We start from the raw sequence: 19,651 nt of genomic DNA, 5'->3' as shown, positions 1-19,651 counted from the left end.
GATTTTGAGCTCAGAACCAAAAATACATCATAAAAGCTGAGATTCCTTTAGTTCACGAGGCCTCTACGATCTGTTGGATATGTCGATTGAAGTCTGCAGGCTGGCGTTTATTAAAATATGCAAAGACAGAAACAGTTGACTGAATTTTTAGAGTTGTAATTTTGATCTTGATTTGCAGAATCTGTGATGAGCAGAGAGCGGGATATTCGGAGGATCAGCGGGAGCTAAGAGGAGTTTCATGCAGTTTTATCGACATTGAAATATTTAACTCCACCTTCAACCTTTCATAGTAATTCACCCATCCTCCTCCTCCTCCTCTCCTCACTCCAAGGATGCAGCATTTCACAAACAATGCTGAAACCCTAAATGTGTCACAAGATAAGGAGCAGCAGTCTTTTCTGAGACAAGCTGCAGAGGATCTGACCTCGACCTGCGAGACGAAACATCCCGAGAAGGCTGAGAAGGCTGAGACGCAGCGGCAGAGGAAGGCTCTTAAGAGACTGATCCGATTTCACAAGACAGAAGAACTGGAACGGTGGGAGATGGGAGGAGGAGGAGGTCAGGAGGTGGATGACAAAGAAGAGAGAGGAGAGGAGGAGGAGGAGGAAGAGACGTTCACAGTGACGGGATGAAACAGAAAATCAATGAGGAAAAAGTAGCAGCAGGAGAAAAAAACGGGGAAGGGAGGAGAGCCAGCTGAGTTGGATGAGGATGTGTGGAGTTTGAAGCTGCAGGGTCTGGAGGGAGTCTTCCTCTCTGAGAGGAGGAGGAGGAGGAGGAGGAGGAGGAGAGAGCTGGTGTGAAGATGTGTTTGGAAATCAGCAGCGGAGAGTAATATCCAAAAGGCAGAAATAGCTGCTCTGGTGTCTGTTTATCTCAGAGCCCCGAGAACCCTCTGCCCTGTCCTCCTCCTCCTCTTCATCCTCTTCCTCCTCCTCTGGTCATGTGTCTTGATAACAGGGCAGAAGAGCAGGACTCCCTTCCTCCTCCTCCTCGTCTTCCTCTGATACTCAGTCAGGGATTTCTGACTGCAGGAGACCTCAGATATCCAGTCATGCATTTTTCTGACAGTTTGATGGATGGATCACGTGACAGAGAACTTTAAACGTCTATAAATCATGTCTGTGAGGGCGCTCGTCATCGCCTCAGCTCCAGATATCAGCTGTGTCAGCTTCTCTTTAATCATGACGTCTCTCTGAACACGTCTCTGCGTGCAGGAGCAACAAACGTCTCTCAAGGACTTCCTCATCACTGTGTTTGTTTACAGTCTGACAGGAACCTGAGAGGTGAGGATGGAGCTGGTGTTTAGAGACGTCAGATCTGTTCAAAGAGGTTCATTCAGGTTAAACAGTCGTCAGATTACTGCTGCTGGGAGGAGGTGTGAAGCTCTCCTTTACAAAGAGAGTCTGGTTTCAACCTTTGAACCTAGACAATTCATTAGAAACAGATATTCAACAGGATCAGATGCAGACTGATGGCTTCATAATAGAAGTTACTAACCATAGTCCTTTCTGGAGTCCCTGAGCTCCCTTGTCTCGTAGGTTCCTCTACAACTACTACTCCCCGTCTCTCCTCTATCATCTCTCTCTCTCTTCATCTTCCTCTATCCCTCTCTCCAACACGGACTCAGCAGATGTGTGTCTAACATGAGTCTGGTCCTGCTGGAGGTTTCTGCCTGTTAAAGAGATGAGTCAGGGTCCAGGAGGCAGACACCCTCTCTACTTTTAAGAGTAGGCTTCAAACTTTCCTTTTTGATAAAGCTTATAGTTCGAGCTGGATCAGGCTTGGACCAGGTCTTAGTTATGCTGCTATAGGCTTAGACTAAGTCACTGGGATCCTGTCTTTCCCTCTCTCTCCTCTCTCTGCCTGTCTCTCACTTTAACTCTCCCTGTCCCGTTAAAGTTACTAACCATAGACCTTTCTGGAGTCCCTGAGCTCCCTTGTCTCGTAGGTTCCTCTGGATCTCTAGAATCCTTTTTTGGGTCTGTTATTCATCCTTTCTTTCTTTCTTTCTTTCTTTCTTTCTTTCTTTCTTTCTTTCTTTCTTTCTTTCTTTCTTTCTTTCTTTCTTTCTTTCTTTCTTTTATTTCTTTCTTTCTTTCTTTCTTTCTTTTTTTCTTTCCTTTTTCCTTACTTTCTTTACTTCTTTCTCCTTTTTCCCTTCTTTCTTTCTTACTTTCTCTCTTTCATTCTTTCCCTTTTCCTTTCATTCCATTCTTCTTTCTTTCTTTTTTCCTTACTTTCTTAACTTCTTTCTTTTTTTCTTTGTAATGCCTTCTTCCTTTCTTCCTTTCTTTCTTCCTTTCTTTCTTTCTTTCTTTCTTTCTTTCTTTCTTTCTTTCTTTCTTTCTTTCTTTCTTTCTTTCTTTCTTTCTTTCTTTCTTTCCTTTCTTCTTTCTTTCTTTCCATTCTTCATTCTTTCTTTTCTTCTTTTTTTATTCCCTCTTTCTTTTTTCCTTTTTCCTTACTTTCTTTACTTTTTCTCTTTTTTCTTCCTTCTTTCTTATTTTCTTTCTCTCTTTCTTTCTAACTTGCTAAATGCTGCAAAGGTCTCTGCTCATGGTGGATTAAGATGAGATCAGACTGAGTCCTGTCTGGAAGATGGGACTGGATCTTATCCTGTCTTGATGTTGGGTCTTTGTTAATAATAGAACATAGACTTCTTTCTTTTCCCCTCTTTCTTTCTTACTTTCTCTCTTTCAATCTTTTCCTTTTACTTTCATTCCATTCTTCTTTCTTTTCTTTTCCCTTACTTTCTTAACTTCTTTCTTTTTTTCTTTCTAATGCCTTCTTCCTTCCTTTCTTTCTGTCTTTCTTTCTTTCTTTCTTTCTTTTTCTTTCCTTCTTTCTTTCTCTCTTTCATTTTTCCTTTCATTACATTCTTCTTTTTTTCTTTTTTTCATTCCCTCTTTCTTTTTCCTTTTTCCTTACTTTCTTTACATCTTTCTCTTTTTTCTTCCTTCTTTCTTTCTTATTTTCTTTCTCTCTTTCTTTCTAACTTGCTAAATGCTGCAAAGTGCTCTGCTCATGGTGGATTAAGATGAGATCAGACTGAGTCCTGTCTGTAAGATGGGACTGGATCTGATCCGGTCTTGATGTTGGGTCTTTGTTAATAATAGAACATAGAGGACGGTCTAGACCTGCTCTGTTTGGAAAGAGTCTGAGGAGAACATTTGTTGTGATTTGGCGCTTTATAAATAAAGATTGATTGATTGACAGTACTTCAAACAAGTATGAACATGAACTCAAACTTTTATCACACACATGCTGCAGCTCTGGGAAGTTTTCCTTCATATTCAGTCCTGATGACTTCATTTCTTTTGTTGTTGCACATGTTACTGTTTCCTCCTTTTTAGCTATCAAATGCAAACTCATTAAAGGTCAAAGGCCAACGTCTGAGTCTAGCAAGATTGAAGACACTGAGAAAACTAAGGGTCCTTTTCCTGCTGTGCTCCTCAGACCTGCTGTGATGATGAACAGGAGCAAAGCTCATAAAGTTAAAGCTTCTAATAAGAGGAATTCACCACCAGCAGCTTTAGAAACGCTGTCAGTAATGATGAAGAATATGAAACAGTGAAGTGTTAGTCTGCAGCTCAGTCTCAGGATCCAGACGTAGAAGTCAGTTCTGAAGTTACCCCAGTTTCTGCAGCACGTTGGACGTAATCTCTGCCCCTGTTTTGTTGATGCTCTCCTCTTCACGCTGCCTCTTCATGCTCTAACATCCATGATAAAAACCATCTGCCTCCTTCAGCTCAAACACAAACACAGGATCTCTCTCTGTGAGCATCTGACTGACGGAAACAAACACTCACCTCTCTGCTCTGACAGATTTCCATGTTGTCTTTAATAAATCCTCTCCTCCTCGCTGAAGCAGACGCTCAGAGCAAACACCAACACAAACAGCGTCTGAGTGTCAGCGAGCCAAGGAGACAGACTGACAGAAACACACACCAGCAAAAGGAGCACCTGGAGCGACAGGTGAAAAGGATGGCAACCGAGACGAAGGGTGCTTTCTCTCCTGTCGCTGGAGCGCTTTGTTCTGACTCAGATGATGAAATGATCCCTTGTTGTATTTTTCCCCTTTGGTTGTTTTGTGTTTACACTGCAGCACACATCATCGCAGGGCCGTCCTTACGTCACAGACTCCTTTTCCTGCTGAGTATGCAAACTAATGCCATGTGTCAGGTCGCAGTTTGCATTGTGGGAAGCCTTCTCTAAGATCTCTAGGCTCCATTTAACATGCAAATCTTATTTTAAAACACAGATTTGGTTCTATATTAGCCACATCAAATGCAGGGAGTCGTTTCTGCAGGAGGAGGAGGTTGCATGCTGCAGGTTGCAGAGGTTGAACTCGTCTCGAGTTGCATGAGGAAACAGGAAGTCTCCAGCCTGTACTGTAAAGCTGCTTCAGGAGGATTTTTCTCCCACAATGCATCAGTGCTGGTTTTATCAGAGGAGTTAGTCTGATAACTACCTGCCCCTCGGCACGCTGATAACGCCACCCTCACACACACTCTGCTGCTCCATTAGAGGTATCTGTCATGAACTCACCGTCAGCCCTGACCCTCCCAAATCAAACTCTTCATGCTCACACTGATCTCCATCAGAGAGACCGCAGTCAGCTCCATGTTTCCGTACCTCCGGGCAGAGTTTTAGTCGAGGTCGGCGGTCGAGGAGAGACCCTTCAGCGTGGAGGCATCCATCAGGGATGTGAAGCTCTCTGAACTCTGACAGGTCGGATATAATTTCATCAGCAGAGACTGTGAGAAGTGGGAGCTTCATGAAAACTTATTCTAACCTCTGGTGGACTGTGAACCTTAAATACTCCACAGAGAGCCAAACATGAGGTAATTTACATGAGGCATTAACATTCAGAGTTTGTTTCAGAGAACCAAACTTATTCAAAAGTGTATTAAATATATAAAAACAAAGTTTTCAGCAATCTAAAACAAAGAGTTGTTGTCTTCTGTTGAAAATAAAAAGGCAAAGGACAGAACTCTTTACATAATATCATCATGTGAGAGTAACTCTGATAACAGCTTACATACAACCTATAAATATTAATATTAGTTATACTACTACTACTACTAATAATAATAATTACAATATCAAAATAATAGTAATCATTTTAATAATAATAATGATAATGAAAAAACAATAATAATATAAATGTGTTAATAATGTCAATAATATTCATAATATGAATAATTATAATATTAATAAAACGAATAATAATAACATAATAAATGAACAGTAATAATAACAATATTAAAGGTGATAATAATTTCAATAATATCAATAAAACGAATAATAATACTTATAATAAGTTTTTGTAATTAATATTATTAGTATTATTAGAAATATAGCAATAATTATAATAATGGTATTATGATGATGTAATGATATATTGGATTATTTATCCAATAATAATTATAATGTAATAACAAAAATGTTTATGGTGATAATAATAACAAAATCAATAATGATAATAACAAAATAATTATTAATAATATAAATAATATGCATAATAATAACAATTATATTAATAATAATACATTTTGTAATTGGTAGTATAAGTATTATAATTTTTAATATAGTAATATATATATATAATATATTATAATAATAACAATACTAAAAACAGAAAGCAAAAACTATATAAATAATAATTATAATAGTAGCAACTTAAACAACCCAAAAAATAATTACCATAATGATTATAAAATAAATTAGGATACCTAATTTAATAATAATAATAATTATAACAACAACAACAATAATAATAATAATAATAATAATAATAATAATAATAATAATAATATAATAATAATAATAATCATGATAATAATAATCATAATCATAATAATAATAATTATAACAACAACAATAATAATAATAATAATAATAATAATAATAATAATAATAATAATAATAATAATAATATTGAGTAAAAACTTGTTTCACATCCCTCTAAAAGCTCTGAAGTTGCTCCTGAAAGTGTCTGTAATATTTCCTCTGAATATATTTTCATTGTACAGAAAGCTAAACGTCTTCTGGTGTCATGCAGGGCCTCGTGGTTCATGCAGGTTTATCTGTCACTGAGCAGCTGTGCAGTCACACGAGGTTTATAGAAAGAGTCTAAACAGGTCACACTTCAGGTTTTGACTGCAGCTCAGTAAGCCTCTGCTGTTTAAATCAATTCCTGCGCCGGGTTTGCTAACTCCCAGCATGCTTTGCAGCAGTTTGGCTGTGACCTTGTGGAAACAGAAACAAGACGCAGCACTAATCAGTGAGATGTAAATCAGCGGGGAGTGTGCAGATCACTGACCGCCGTGACGTCCCGTTAGAGGACAGAAAGTCAGAGTCTGCAGAATCTTTCACACACACGCACATACACACACACACACACACACACACACACACACACACACACACACACACACACACACACACACACACACACACACACACTGAGGATGAAAAAGTATAACAGTTTTATTCAGTTTTCAGGAGACATCATCCTCTCCTTTAACACTCAGGAGAACAGTTTATGGAGTCTGAAAGTGAAATGTTCCCATTCTCACTGGATGTAGGATTTCAGCTGTTAACAGTTCAGGGTCTCCTTTGTCTTATGTAAAAATGATTTCAATGGGGGACGAGTCAGGACTGCAGGCCATCCTGTCTATCACCGGGACTCTTCTACTACAGAGCCATGCTTGTAATACCTTCAGAATGTGGTTTGTCATGGTCTGGATGTCAGCATATGTTGCTCCTAAAGCTGTAGATATTGTTCAGCATTAATGGAGCCTTCACAGATGTGTAAGCTCCCCATGCCATGGACTCTTAAGATCCCCATACCATCAGGGACGCTGGCTTTGAACTGTGAGCTGATAACAAGCCAGGTGGTCCCTCTCCTCTTTAGAGCGGAGGACACAGCGTCCATGATTTCCAAAAAGAATGTCAGATTTTGATTCATCAGACCACAGGACAGTTTTCCACTTCCCCTCAGTCCATCTTAAACGGGCTCAGGTCCAGAGAAGTCTCTGTGGTTCTGGATCAGGTTTATATATGGTTTCCTCTTTGCAGGGTTCAGTTTTAACCTGCATTTGTGGAGCACATGCAGTGACTTCCACTACAGAGTCATGTCTGTTTTTAATGCAGTGACTTCCACTACAGAGTCATGTCTGTTTTTAATGCAGTGACTTCCACTGCAGAGTCATGTCTGTGTTTAATGCAGTGACTTTCACTACAGAGTCATGTCTGTGTTTAATGCAGTGACTTCCACTACAGAGTCATGTCTGTTTTTAATGCAGTGACTTCCACTACAGAGTCATGTCTGTTTTTTAATGCAGTGACTTCCACTACAGAGTCATGTCTGTTTTTAATGCAGTGACTTCCACTACAGAGTCATGTCTGTTTTTAATGCAGTGACTTCCACTACAGAGTCATGTCTGTGTTTAATGCAGTAACTTCCACTAAAGTCATGTCTGTTCTTAATGCAGTGACTTCCACTACAGAGTCATGTCTGTTTTTAATGCAGTGACTTCCACTACAGAGTCATGTCTGTTATTAATGCAGTGACTTCCACTACAGAGTCATGTCTGTGTTTAATGCAGTGACTTCCACTACAGAGTCATGTCTGTTTTTAATGCAGTGACTTCCACTACAGAGTCATGTCTGTTTTTAATGCAGTGACTTCCACTACAGAGTCATGTCTGCTTTTAATGCAGTGACTTCAACTACAGTCATGTCTGTTTTTAATGCAGTGACTTCCACTACAGAGTCATGTCTGCTTTTAATGCAGTGACTTCCACTACAGAGTCATGTCTGTGTTTAATGCAGTGACTTCCACTACAGAGTCATGTCTGTTTTTAATGCAGTGACTTCCACTACAGAGTCATGTCTGTTTTTAATGCAGTGACTTCCACTACAGAGTCAAGTCTGTGTTTAATGCAGTGACTTCCACTACAGAGTCATATCTGTGTTTAATGCAGTGACTTCCACTACAGAGTCATGTCTGTTTTTAATGCAGTGACTTCCACTACAGAGTCATGTCTGCTTTTAATGCAGTGACTTCCACTACAGAGTCATGTCTGTTTTTAATGCAGTGACTTCCACTACAGAGTCATGTCTGTGTTTAATGCAGTGACTTCCTCTACAGAGTCATGTCTGTTTTTAATGCAGTGACATCCACTACAGAGTCATGTCTGTTTTTAATGCAGAGACTTCCACTACAGAGACATGTCTGTGTTTAATGCAGTGACTTCCACTACAGAGTCATGTCTGTTTTTAATGCAGTGACTTCCACTACAGAGTCATGTCTATTTTTAATGCAGTGACTTCCACTACAGAGTCATGTCTGTTTTTAATGCAATGACTTCCACTACAGAGTCACGTCTGTGTTTAATGCAGTGACTTCCACTACAGAGTCATGTCTGTGTTTAATGCAGTGACTTCCACTACAGAGTCATGTCTGTTTTTAATGCAGTGACTTCCACTACAGAGTCATGTCTGTGTTTAATGCAGTGACTTCCACTACAGAGTCATGTCTGTTTTTAATGCAGTGACTTCCACTACAGAGTCATATCAGTTTTTTAATGCAGTGACTTCCACTACAGAGTCATGTCTTTGTTTAATGCAGTGACTTCCACTACAGAGTCATGTCTGTGTTTAATGCAGTGACTTCCACTACAGAGTCATGTCTGTGTTTAATGCGGTGACTTCCACTACAGAGTCATGTCTGTGTTTAATGCAGTGACTTCCACTACAGAGTCACGTCTCTGTTTAATGCAGTGACTTCCACTACAGAGTCATGTCTGTTATTAATGCAGTGACTTCCACTACAGAGTCATGTCTGTTTTTAATGCAGTGACTTCCACTACAAAGTCATGTCTGTTTTTAATGCAGTGACTTCCACTACAGAGTCATGTCTGTTTTTAATGCAGTGACTTCCACTACAGAGTCATGTCTGTTTTTAATGCAGTGACTTCCACTACAGAGTCATGTCTGTTTTTGATGCAGTGACTTCCACTACAGAGTCATGTCTGTTCTTAATGCAGTGACTTCCACTACAGAGTCATGTCTGTGTTTTAATGCAGTGACTTCCACTACAGAGTCATGTCTGTTTTTGATGCAGTGACTTCCACTACAGAGTCATGTCTGCTTTTAATGCAGTGACTTCCACTACAGAGTCATGTCTGTGTTTTAATGCAGTGACTTCCACTACAGAGTCATGTCTGTGTTTAATGCAGTGAAATATAAAATATAAAATATAACATTATAAACATATTTTTTAAGCACAGTTTACCATTCTTTGATTTTGTCCATCTGATATCTTTAACCAGAACACATTTATCTTGAAAACTAGCCCCTGATCTCTAATTTTGACCGTTTTTTTTTCCTCTCCCTGACTGTTTGGCTGAAATGTTTGCTTGTGAAGTTTTTCTTTGAGAAACTGTGACCGTTTTTGATTCTCTCTCTGTTACATGTGTCGTCTCTTTGCAGTGTTATCACAGAGTCTTACAAACTGATCTGGGAACAGTTGATCTTCAGGGTCGATGTGTGCAGAAATCTGAAACTTTGATTTTCCGTTAGAACAAATTTTCGCCGACAGATCCGACAATAAAAGCACGTCTGCTTTAAATTCTCTGTAACTCTTTCTCTGAGATTTGAGACCAAATGAAATCAGAATAAAAGAAACTCTCGTCTTCCTGAGGGATTGGACTTCCAAAGCCTCCTCCAGCAGAGCAGTTAGAGATGAGCTGTTTGATAGTTTCACACTCTTTAAATGAACAAAGTGACTCCTAAAGTTTCCTCATCTTCTAAACGGATTAAACACGAGGTCATTAAAGCTCCTTTGTGTTCAGTACACCACAGTCATGTTCACTGAGTTTCTGTATTCAATCTCGTTCCTTACTTTTTCTCTCCTTAAGTGAAACATTTCTTATTAAGCCTTGGGCTTTCACTCCTCCTGCGCTTTGTTAATCAACCATGTAATTACTTTAAATTGGATAAATCATTCAGACCAACCCTGTTAGTGAATCAGGCTGAGCTCTGTTTGAAGCAGCACAGAGGGAGAGGAGGAAGGAGAGGTTTAACTGTGCCGAATCTCTCCTCTGTGTCTCATTTATTTGATTCCACGGAGCAGCCAATAAGAGGGAGAAAAACATGTTCTGAAGAGGATGTTGTTCAAAGATTCAGAGGTCAACTTTTAGTCAATTTATTTCTGCTCCTTCTGTGTTTGGCCATGAATTTGTCTGTTTTGAATAATGAAAGTAAAGCAGCAGCATGGCTCTATAGCTGGGGCCAGAAACTGGTGCCCAGCTGCCAGCATGAATTTCTGGCCAACAGGGTCATCTGATGGTGACTTTTAGATATTTATTGTTTGTAATAACAGCGCCATGGCAGTCAATAATAGACACAAACACTCACGCCACAGAGCTGGGCACAAGCTGCCCTGCACACAGAAACAAGGCAGGAACAATTCCCCCTGAATCACCTTTTCAACAGTTTATCTTTGAAAATCTATACGGCAAAATTCCACTGGATCTGTGTCCGGTCCGTCTCTGATCCATCACAGCACCAGATCTGATAGGTTTCTATTCCAGTCAATGTGTTAACTTCCTCTGGATCCGCTCCGTTGCGTTCCGGCTGTGTCTCTGATCCGGCAGGTCGGAGTCCTCCGGATCAGAGACACAAGACTTCTATTTTCTCTGGATGCCGGAGCACGACGCATCAATCTCAACAGAGCAGATGGAGCGGGACAGGAAGTCAGGTTTCACCAAAATAAAATGAAAACATCCGGTTAATTTTCAGAATAAAACACTCTGTGTTATCACCAGATCGTATTTCACTTAACTACAACAACAAACCAAAGTCATGATGAGCGGAGCCAGGCCTGGAGTCAACAGGTCAGAGGTTTTCAGAGGACCAGAAAGACAACATGGATGAGGAGAGGAGGAGGAGGAGAATCCTTGATTCAGTGATTACAGAAGGGGAAACCTCGGTCACATGACTCCAGCTGTCCGGTGGTCCTGCTCCCTAGCAGATCTGAGATGGACCAGTGGGTGTTGAACATATACTGTATATAAAATGGACGTCAAAGTGAGGCCGCCACAAAAACTGCTCCCCCTAGTGGCTGGCTGCAATAAAGGTCAAAACGGTCATGTTCATTCAGGCCACTTTTCTCCACACACTTTAGATTGTAGTCAGCATGGACACCCTGACTGGTCTGCAGCTACACAGCTCCATACACACATAGACTCTCTGAGCTCCAGTAGCTCCTCTGTTGGATCGTACCACTCTTTGTTTGCCACTGGCATTAATAAGCCTTGGCTGCCCATGACTCTGCTGTCCCTGGTTCTCCTTCCTTTGACCACTTTTGGTCTGCAATGAGCCCCGTCGACCAGAAAACCAAAAAAGCCGCTCTCCTCCTTCATTCTTCAGATACACAAGACTTCTATTTTCTCTGGATGCCGGAGCACGACGCATCAATCTCAACAGAGCAGATGGAGCGAGACAGGAAGTCAGGTTTCACCAAAACAAAATGAAAACAGCCGGTTAATTTTCAGAATAAAACACTCTGTGTTATCACCAGATCGTATTTCACTTAACTACAACAACAAACCAAAGTCATGATGAGCGGAGCCAGGCCTGGAGTCAACAGGTCAGAGGTTTTTAGAGGACCAGAAAGACAACATGGATGAGGAGAGGAGGAGGAGAATCCTTGATTCAGTGATTATGGTGGGAAAACCTCGGTCACATGACTCCAGCTGTCCGGCGGTCCTGCTCCAGACCGCAGCGGATCAGAGATGGATCTGGACGAAATCTGATCCGATTTTATTAATGGAGTGACCCAACCACCACACATCGAACCCTCACATTACATTAGTATAACACTTACACACAGATACAAGAATAAAGGCTTTACTAAAAAGAAAAAGAAGGTAAGAAAAATGCAAAGTTGTTTGCTGTAAGGGTCCCTCCGTTTAGCTTTTTGATTTGAGACTTCTTACCTTGATAGATGAAATGTTAAAGGTGACATATCACGCTCTTTTCATCAAAATATACTGGTCTAAGAGGTCCCCAAAACATGTCTTTAAAGTTTATGCTCAAAAAAAACCACTTTGAAATCAGATTTTGGTCTGCCTGAAAAACACTCTTCTTCAGTCCTCCTCAGAACACTCTGTTTTCTCTCTGACCACGCCCCCTCAGGAAGTGGATGTGCGTCGGCTCTCCAGCACGTTGATCTAATGTTTACATGTTGGCTGAATATACACGGCTGCTCACAGACCCGCGTTACTTCAACCCTCTGAATCTGATCCAGAATCTGATCCTGATGGAGAGGCGCCTGTAGCAGGACCTTTCTGAAGGATTGGTCACAGATTTAGTGTTTCTTGTTGTTTTATTTGTCAGTATGTAGACGTGTGTCTTGGTACACAGCTACGAACATGTAGCTATGTGGCTATGCTAACTAGCGCTAGCACTTTTCCATGAAAACTAAAAATCATCCATTAGATCTTCAAATCTGCAGACGTGGGGAGTAAAACAGACCTTTGTGTTTATTAAGACAGCCTACAACTAGCATGCCTCCCTCCTAAGCTCCTTGTTAGCACACATGTGTGCAGGGAATGAAAAACGGAGGAGGGGTTGAGTTGTATTTTATACAGTCTATGGGCTGAACAAGCTCCGAGCTCTGACTCCGTGACAGACCGGATATTGTTGTTACGTAACAAAAACACAGAAGTCTGAAACGGCTCGTTTTAGACACATTTACAGAAAGGTGGAGAAATCAGAACAGGGGCAGAATGGATTTTTTTCATTCTCGGGGGTTTGTAGACAGGGACACATATTTCAGGTAGAGAACCATTAAAAAGTCCATTTTGCATGATATGTCACCTTTAATCTAAATTTACGTCATAGCGTCGCTCTACGTATACCATAATAATGCTACAAGTACGTGAGGAGGGGCAGCCGCTGATGCAAAGCAATAACTTTGAGAGTAAAAGTCAAACTCTTCATTTTAATTTAAAACATGGAAACTGTTCATGAGGAATATGTCATGAGTCTTAAAGGCCAAAAAAAGCTGTGAGTGGAAGTGTGGCGTGACCACTTAGCACCTGCTGACTTTTTTCTCTGCATAGTATTGAACTTTTTTCTATCTTGACATTTAATTTAGACTTTTCCTGAAATTTGGACTTTATCCTGACATTTAAACTTTCTATAAAGTGCAGAATAACAAAAAATTTTCCCCCTCTCTTGTTTCTCATCCCTGGCCCTGATACTCCTCTGTAGATCCTCTAACCAGCGACCGACAGTTTCAAGAGGCTAAAAGTCCTCGACACAGAGCCTCATGGTCAGCGTGAAATGTGTCCCACAATCCTGGATTAAAGTGAGACCACCTTTGTCACGATAGAAAATAAGATGCAACATTTAAAACCTGCAGACAGCAGCGTCGTCTCTGAGGTTGAGACAGTCAAACCCTCCTGTGGGACAGACTAAGAGCTTCTTTCTGCCTCAGCTGTTCTCAACATCAGAGCGGATCTATTATTTACTCTGTTCACCATCAGTCACAGAGAACAACACTAACAAACACCTGGGAGGGAGGTTTGCAGCTCTGTGAGGACCACAGGCTGCAGCAGGAGGTGCAATGAGAGCCTTTCTCTGCAGAATATGATGCCTGTTATCGTTAACGCTGACTAATGTTTCACAGAAAGGTGAAAATGTGCATGCAGATAAATCTACTCCTATAAATCTGCAGCTGTGTATACTAGGGATGGGAATCGAAAACCGGTTCTTTTTGGGAACCGGTTCAAAGTAATTTGATCCCTGGGAATCGTTTGTTTGCGTGCCTAACGCTCAGAGACTGGCTCTGACACCGGCTCAGAGGCTGGCTCTCACACCGGCTCAGAGGCTGGCTCTCACACCGGCTCAGAGGCTGGCTCTCACACCGGCTCAGAGGCTGGCTCTCACACCGGCTCAAAGGCTGGCTCTCACACTGGCTCAAAGGCTGGCTCTCACACCGGCTCAGAGGCTGACTCTCACATCAGCTCAGAGGCTGGCTCTCACATCGGCTCAGAGGCTGACTCTCACATCAGCTCAGAGGCTGGCTCTCACATCGGCTCAGAGGCTGACTCTCACATCAGCTCAGAGGCTGGCTCTAACATCGGCTCAGACGCTGGCTCTCACACCGGCTCAGAGGCTGGCTCTCACACCGGCTCAGAGGCTGGCCCTCACACCGGCTCAGAGGCTGGCTCTCACACCGGCTCACAGGCTGGCTCTCACACCGGCTCAGAGGCTGGCTCTCACACCGGCTCAGAGGCTGGCTCTCACACCGGCTCAGAGGCTGGCCCTCACACCGGCTCAGAGGCTGGCTCTCACACCGGCTCACAGGCTGGCTCTCACACCGGCTCAGAGGCTGGCTCTCACACCGGCTCAGAGGCTGGCTCTCACACCGGCTCAGAGGCTGGCTCTCACACCGGCTCACAGGCTGGCTCTCACACCGGCTCACAGGCTGGCTCTCACACCGGCTCAGAGGCTGGCTCTCACACCGGCTCAGAGGCTGGCTCTCACACCGGCTCAGAGGCTGGCTCTCACACCGGCTCAGAGGCTGGCTCTCACACCGGCTCAAAGGCTGGCTCTCACACCGGCTCAGAGGCTGGCTCTCACACCGGCTCAGAGGCTGGCTCTCACACTGGCTCACAGGCTGGCTCTCACACCGGCTCAGAGGCTGGCTCTCACACCGGCTCAGAGGCTGGCTCTCACATCGGCTCAGAGGCTGGCTCTCACACCGGCTCAGAGGCTGGCTCTCATACCGGCTCAGAGACTGGCTCTCACACCGGCTCAGAGGCTGGCTCTCACACCGGCTCAGAGGCTGGCTCTCACACCGGCTCAGAGCCAGCATGGAGGCAGGGCAGACTAAACCGACAGAGGTGAGGATAAACAAGTGTCACCGAGCAGTGACCAGATTTGTGGTTAAGGGTTTACTCCACTGTAGATGCCTCTGTTTTTCGGAAGGTTAATTTGTTGCATATTTTCTGTTATCTCCTCAGGTGAAATCTAGAATGATCAGAGTTGCATGTTGTTTTAATCAGTGCAGTTATGTATCATTATTCCCTTGTTTTCTGTAGGGAGATGATAAAGACTCTCAGCTCTAAATACCATGCCCCAAACAAACAAAACCAATCAAAACAAACACATTTGTATAATTTAATTCCCTCATCCAATGATAATCGATAATGGAATCGGAAATCGCTAAATTCTTATCAGTTCCCATCCCTAGTGTTTACTGTTTCTGAAGTAACATCCAACGAGGGAGTCTCCTGCACATCTAATCAATGCAACTTCATCTTTTTGTTCTTTATACTTAACATTGACATTTAAAGATGACACATCAAAGATAAGAAAGTCTTGTCCTGCTGCGACGCTCTGCAGCAAAGAACAGTAAAATAAAGAAGTCTTCTTGACCATCAGGTCTGCTGGAGGTGCGTGTGTGCACTGAGCAGAAGGGATTGACTCGGGAGGAAGATCTATGACCAATTAAAAATTTAACAGTCCAGTTTTCAGGCTGAACAACCAAACCGGTCTGAGCTTCATCATCAATTACAGACGGGGATACTCTCTGCTGAGCTGCACCGCTCCCAGCGCCACATTCTGCTGATACTAACACACTATATATTGATCAGACAGAGCTGTGCTGGCTGCATGTAACCGAGGAGGAAGAAGGGAGCAGAGGAGGATGGTTTTCTCTTTACATTTGACATGGTATATGGTCCACATGTCAGGGAATAGTTTATTGTATAGAGCTGACGGGGCGAAGGAGGAGATGCAGGTTTCTTTCTGTGGCGTGTATTTGTAGCGGGTGTGTTCTCTATCTTGCATTGTGTGATGAATCAGGCATCGCTCTTGGCACCAGTATGCTGTTCATACTGGTAATATCTCTCCGCCTGTCTCTTACTTTAACTCTTCCTGTCCTGTTAACGTTACTAACCATAGACCTTCCTGGAGTCCCTGAGCTCCCTTGTCCTGTAGATTCACGGCCTGCTGCTGTGGACATGCCAGACTCCTGCTCCTTTAACCCCTGAAGTACTCATCAAGACTTCCAAGTGTGACCGTGATAAAGAACTGGTCTTGAATGACTTGAGACCTGAAGTTAAGACTTGTCTTTAACTTGAGGTGACCTGAACATGGACTCATTGCCTCGACTTTCCCTAGACTTGACTTAGACTTGTCTCCTTTAGACTTACTTCAAATAACAGACTTGGACCCGTCTGGACTGACTCAGGATTATGCCCAAAACTTGACTTTGACTAGATGCATGATAACTGACTAGGACCCAGCTCTATTGACTTGAGACCTGCTGGGACTAGATAAAGACTTACATTTGCTGATTTGAGACATGACTTGGGTTCCTCTGGATCTCTGCCGCAGACGTGCCAGACTCCAGCTGCTCCAACTACTACTATCCGTCTCACCACTGTCATCTCTCTCTCTCTTCATCTCCCTCTATCCCTCTCTCCAACACGGTCTCAGCAGTTGTGTGTCTAACATGAGTCTGGTCCTGCTGGAGGTTTCTGCCTGTTAAAGAGATGAGTCAGGGTCCGGGAGGCAGACACCCTCTCTACTTTTAAGAGTAGGCTTCAAACTTTCCTTTTTGATAAAGCTTATAGTTAGAGCTGGATCAGGCTTGGACCAGCTCTTAGTTATGCTGCTATAGGCTTAGACTGACACACTGGGATCCTGTCTCTCCCTCTCTCTCCTCTCTCTGCCTGTGTCTTACTTTAACTCTTCCTGTCCCATTAAAGTTCCTAACCATAGACCTTTCTGGAGTCCCTGAGCTCCCTTGTCTCGTAGGTTCCTCTGGATCTCTGCTGTAGATTCCTTTTTTGGGTCTTTCTTTCTTTCTTTCTTTCTTTCTTTCTTTCTTTCTTTCTTTCTTTCTTTCTTTCCTTCCTTTCTTTCCTTCCCTCCTTCCTTCCTTCCTTCCTTCCTTCCTTCCTTCCTTCCTTCCTTCCTTCCTTCCTTCCTTCCTTCCTTCCTTCCTTCCTTCCTTCCTTCTTTCGTTTTTCTTCTGCCTTCCTTCCTTTCATTCCTTCCTTCCTCATTTCTTTCTTTATTTCATCCCTTCTTTCTTTTTCTTCTTTATTTCCTTCCTTACTTCATTCTTCTTTCATTCCTTCTTTCTTTCTTTCTTTCTTTCTTTCATTCCCTCTTTCTTTACATTTTTCTTCCTTCCTTCCTTCCTTTCTTTCTTTCTTTCTTTCCCTCTTTGTTCTTTCTATGTTTCTTCATCCTTTATATCTCCTTTTCTCATCCCCTCCTTTCCTTCTTTCATTCCTTCACAATTTTTTCTCCTCTTTTTCTTTCTTCTGGTCTCCCTCTCTTCTCTCTTTTCTTAGACCTTTCTGGAGTCCCTGAGCTCCCTTGTCTCGTAGGTTCCTCTGGATCTCTGCTGCTGTGGACGTGACAGACTCCACCTGCTACAACTACTGCTATCCGTCTCCCCACTATCATCTCTCTCTCTCTTCATCTCCCTCTATCCCTCTCTCCAACACGGTCTCAGCAGATGTGTGTCTAACATGAGTCTGGTCCTGCTGGAGGTTTCTGCCTGTTAAAGGAAGTTTGTCCTTGCCACTGTAACTTGCTAAATGCTGCAAAGTGCTCTGCTCATGGTGGATTAAGATGAGATCAGACTGAGTCCTGTCTGTAATATGGGACTGGATCTGATCCTGTCTTGATGTTGGGTCTTTGTTAATAATAGAACATAGAGTACGGTCTAGACCTGCTCTGTTTAGCTCTCTAAGCTCCAGCAAATAAATACAGTAAGAAAACATTAACTTAAGGGATGGTTTGCAGGCTAAATCCTGGAGATTGATGTTATTTTAGCTAGTAAAACATTACAACTCATTGGGCTTAAATTGCACTACAAAAAAGCAATAACATCAGAAAATGGTTTAATATTAAAGTCATATATTCTCTCCAACATACCACAAGGACAAACAGTACTTTTGCAAAGAGAAACAGACTTTTTTAACATGCTTTAGCAGAGCTTATTCAAATTAACTTGTCACCAGGACAGGATGCAGCAGACTGGTAACGATATACAGGTTGCACCGCTCAGTTTTGCAGGGGCTCTAGCAGAGGGAGCTAATAACATTACTGAGTGTTTACTCTGTAACAGCAAAATAAGGCTGTTAATTGGAGGCTAATAATGACAAAATATAGCAGAAGATGACAAATGAAGAGAAGTGGAATCATTAATACCGCTGCACCTGGATCATTTTAAAGCACAAAAGAAAGACTTTTCCGTTTTTGATCGGGCTACTCTTGTCTAACCAAGGTCTAACATCTCTCTGGCAGACTTTTTGCACGTGAGTATGATGGGTGGTGAGAGTCTACTCCACTCCGCCCCCACCACAACCACACCAGTGCAGGTAGACGCCCACATGATAACCTCAGCGCTGTACCGTCCCTCGCAGCTCATCTATCTTCATGTTTGGGTTGTGGGGGACATTAGGGGACATGCTGTAGCGTTGGCAGTATCAGCTGTGTCACTACCTGGAGCTTGCATAAACAGAGCCTGGGTCTGTTGAAGGTGACAGTGCCAGCTGGGATGTGGTGGTCATTAATGGTTGTGTTGTAGGTTATGTACCTTATCAGTGGGGCGCACGTCTTGGGACAAAGGCGGGATTATCCTTCTCATTAAAGCGTGAGGACTTTGTTTAGTCTTAAATTAAAAGAAGACACTTTATCTGTGATCATAACACCTGTAACTGTCTGTGAGCTCTCTGAACCTTTACTGGATGATTAAATGAAGTTAAGGAGTCTAATTAAACACAATCTGGAGTCTCACATCTGCATTCAGAGGTGTGTGGACTCTGCAGGTGTTTTTCTTCACCTCTGATCTTTGGATTATCTGCAGCATGAATAATGAGGACCTTTGTTTTCTTTCCTCCTCTTCCTCCTCTTCCTCCTCCACCTTTCATAAACTCAAAAAATGTATAGTGAATCAGAAGAGCCGGCTCACATCGAGAGAGAGAGCCGGCTCCCAGTTTGTTCCTTTTCCCTGCTTAGCTCTCTCAGTGCTCAGCCCCAGCTCTGCTCACAGCAGAACTTTGTTTTGATTGGTCAGTATGGCGGCCATGCAGCCAATCACATGTGAGGATATAGGATACAGGTGATGGAGGGGAGGCTGTGTATCGTGGCTTCATCTGTTCCTTCTGAGAGGGTTAGGGTTAGGGTTCTTCTCAAAGACCGGGCAAATACTCACTGAGAGGAGAAACCGGATCAGACGATCCAAGCTGAGGCATCTGATTTTACTCAATGCCAACCTGAGGACATTAATAATGTTTGCACCAGTTTGGTTCTGGTTCTGTTTGGTTCGTATTGGTTGGTTCTGGTTCGGTTCTGGTTAGGTTCTGAATCGGATCTGGTTCGGTTCTGGTTTGGTTTGCTTGAGGTTGGTTCTGGTTCGGATCCGGTTCGGTTCTGGTTCGGTTCTGGTTCTGTTCTGGTTCTGTTCTGGTTCGGTTCTGGTTCGGTTCTGGTTCTGTTTGGTTCGTTTCTGGTTCGGTTCTGGTTCACTTCTGGTTCGGTTCTGGCTCGGTTCTGATTCGGTTCTGGTTCGGTTCTGGTTCTGTTTGGTTCTGTTTGG

At 42.7% G+C, this 19,651-nt stretch overlaps 1 protein-coding gene across 1 annotated transcript; it reads right to left on the bottom strand.

Annotated features, from left to right (window-relative positions):
- Positions 1 to 1,978: 1,978 nt before the first annotated feature.
- LOC117819860 (histone-lysine N-methyltransferase, H3 lysine-79 specific-like) lies at positions 1,979 to 17,203 on the bottom strand (the record flags this gene model as incomplete). Its single annotated transcript, XM_034693351.1, is given in 4 exon segments — positions 1,979 to 2,167; positions 2,241 to 2,526; positions 2,763 to 2,926; positions 17,156 to 17,203. Coding segments are annotated over 4 exon segments (687 nt in total), but the record flags the coding sequence as incomplete, so codon positions are not given.
- Between the last annotated feature and the right edge of the window lie 2,448 nt (positions 17,204 to 19,651).

Source organism: Notolabrus celidotus, chromosome 10, assembly GCF_009762535.1.
Source record: "Notolabrus celidotus isolate fNotCel1 chromosome 10, fNotCel1.pri, whole genome shotgun sequence".
In the NCBI taxonomy this organism is placed as follows: Eukaryota; Metazoa; Chordata; class Actinopteri; order Labriformes; family Labridae; genus Notolabrus; species Notolabrus celidotus.
The sequence above is the reverse complement of the archived record's forward strand: the minus strand, read 5'-3'. Positions and strand labels throughout refer to the sequence as shown.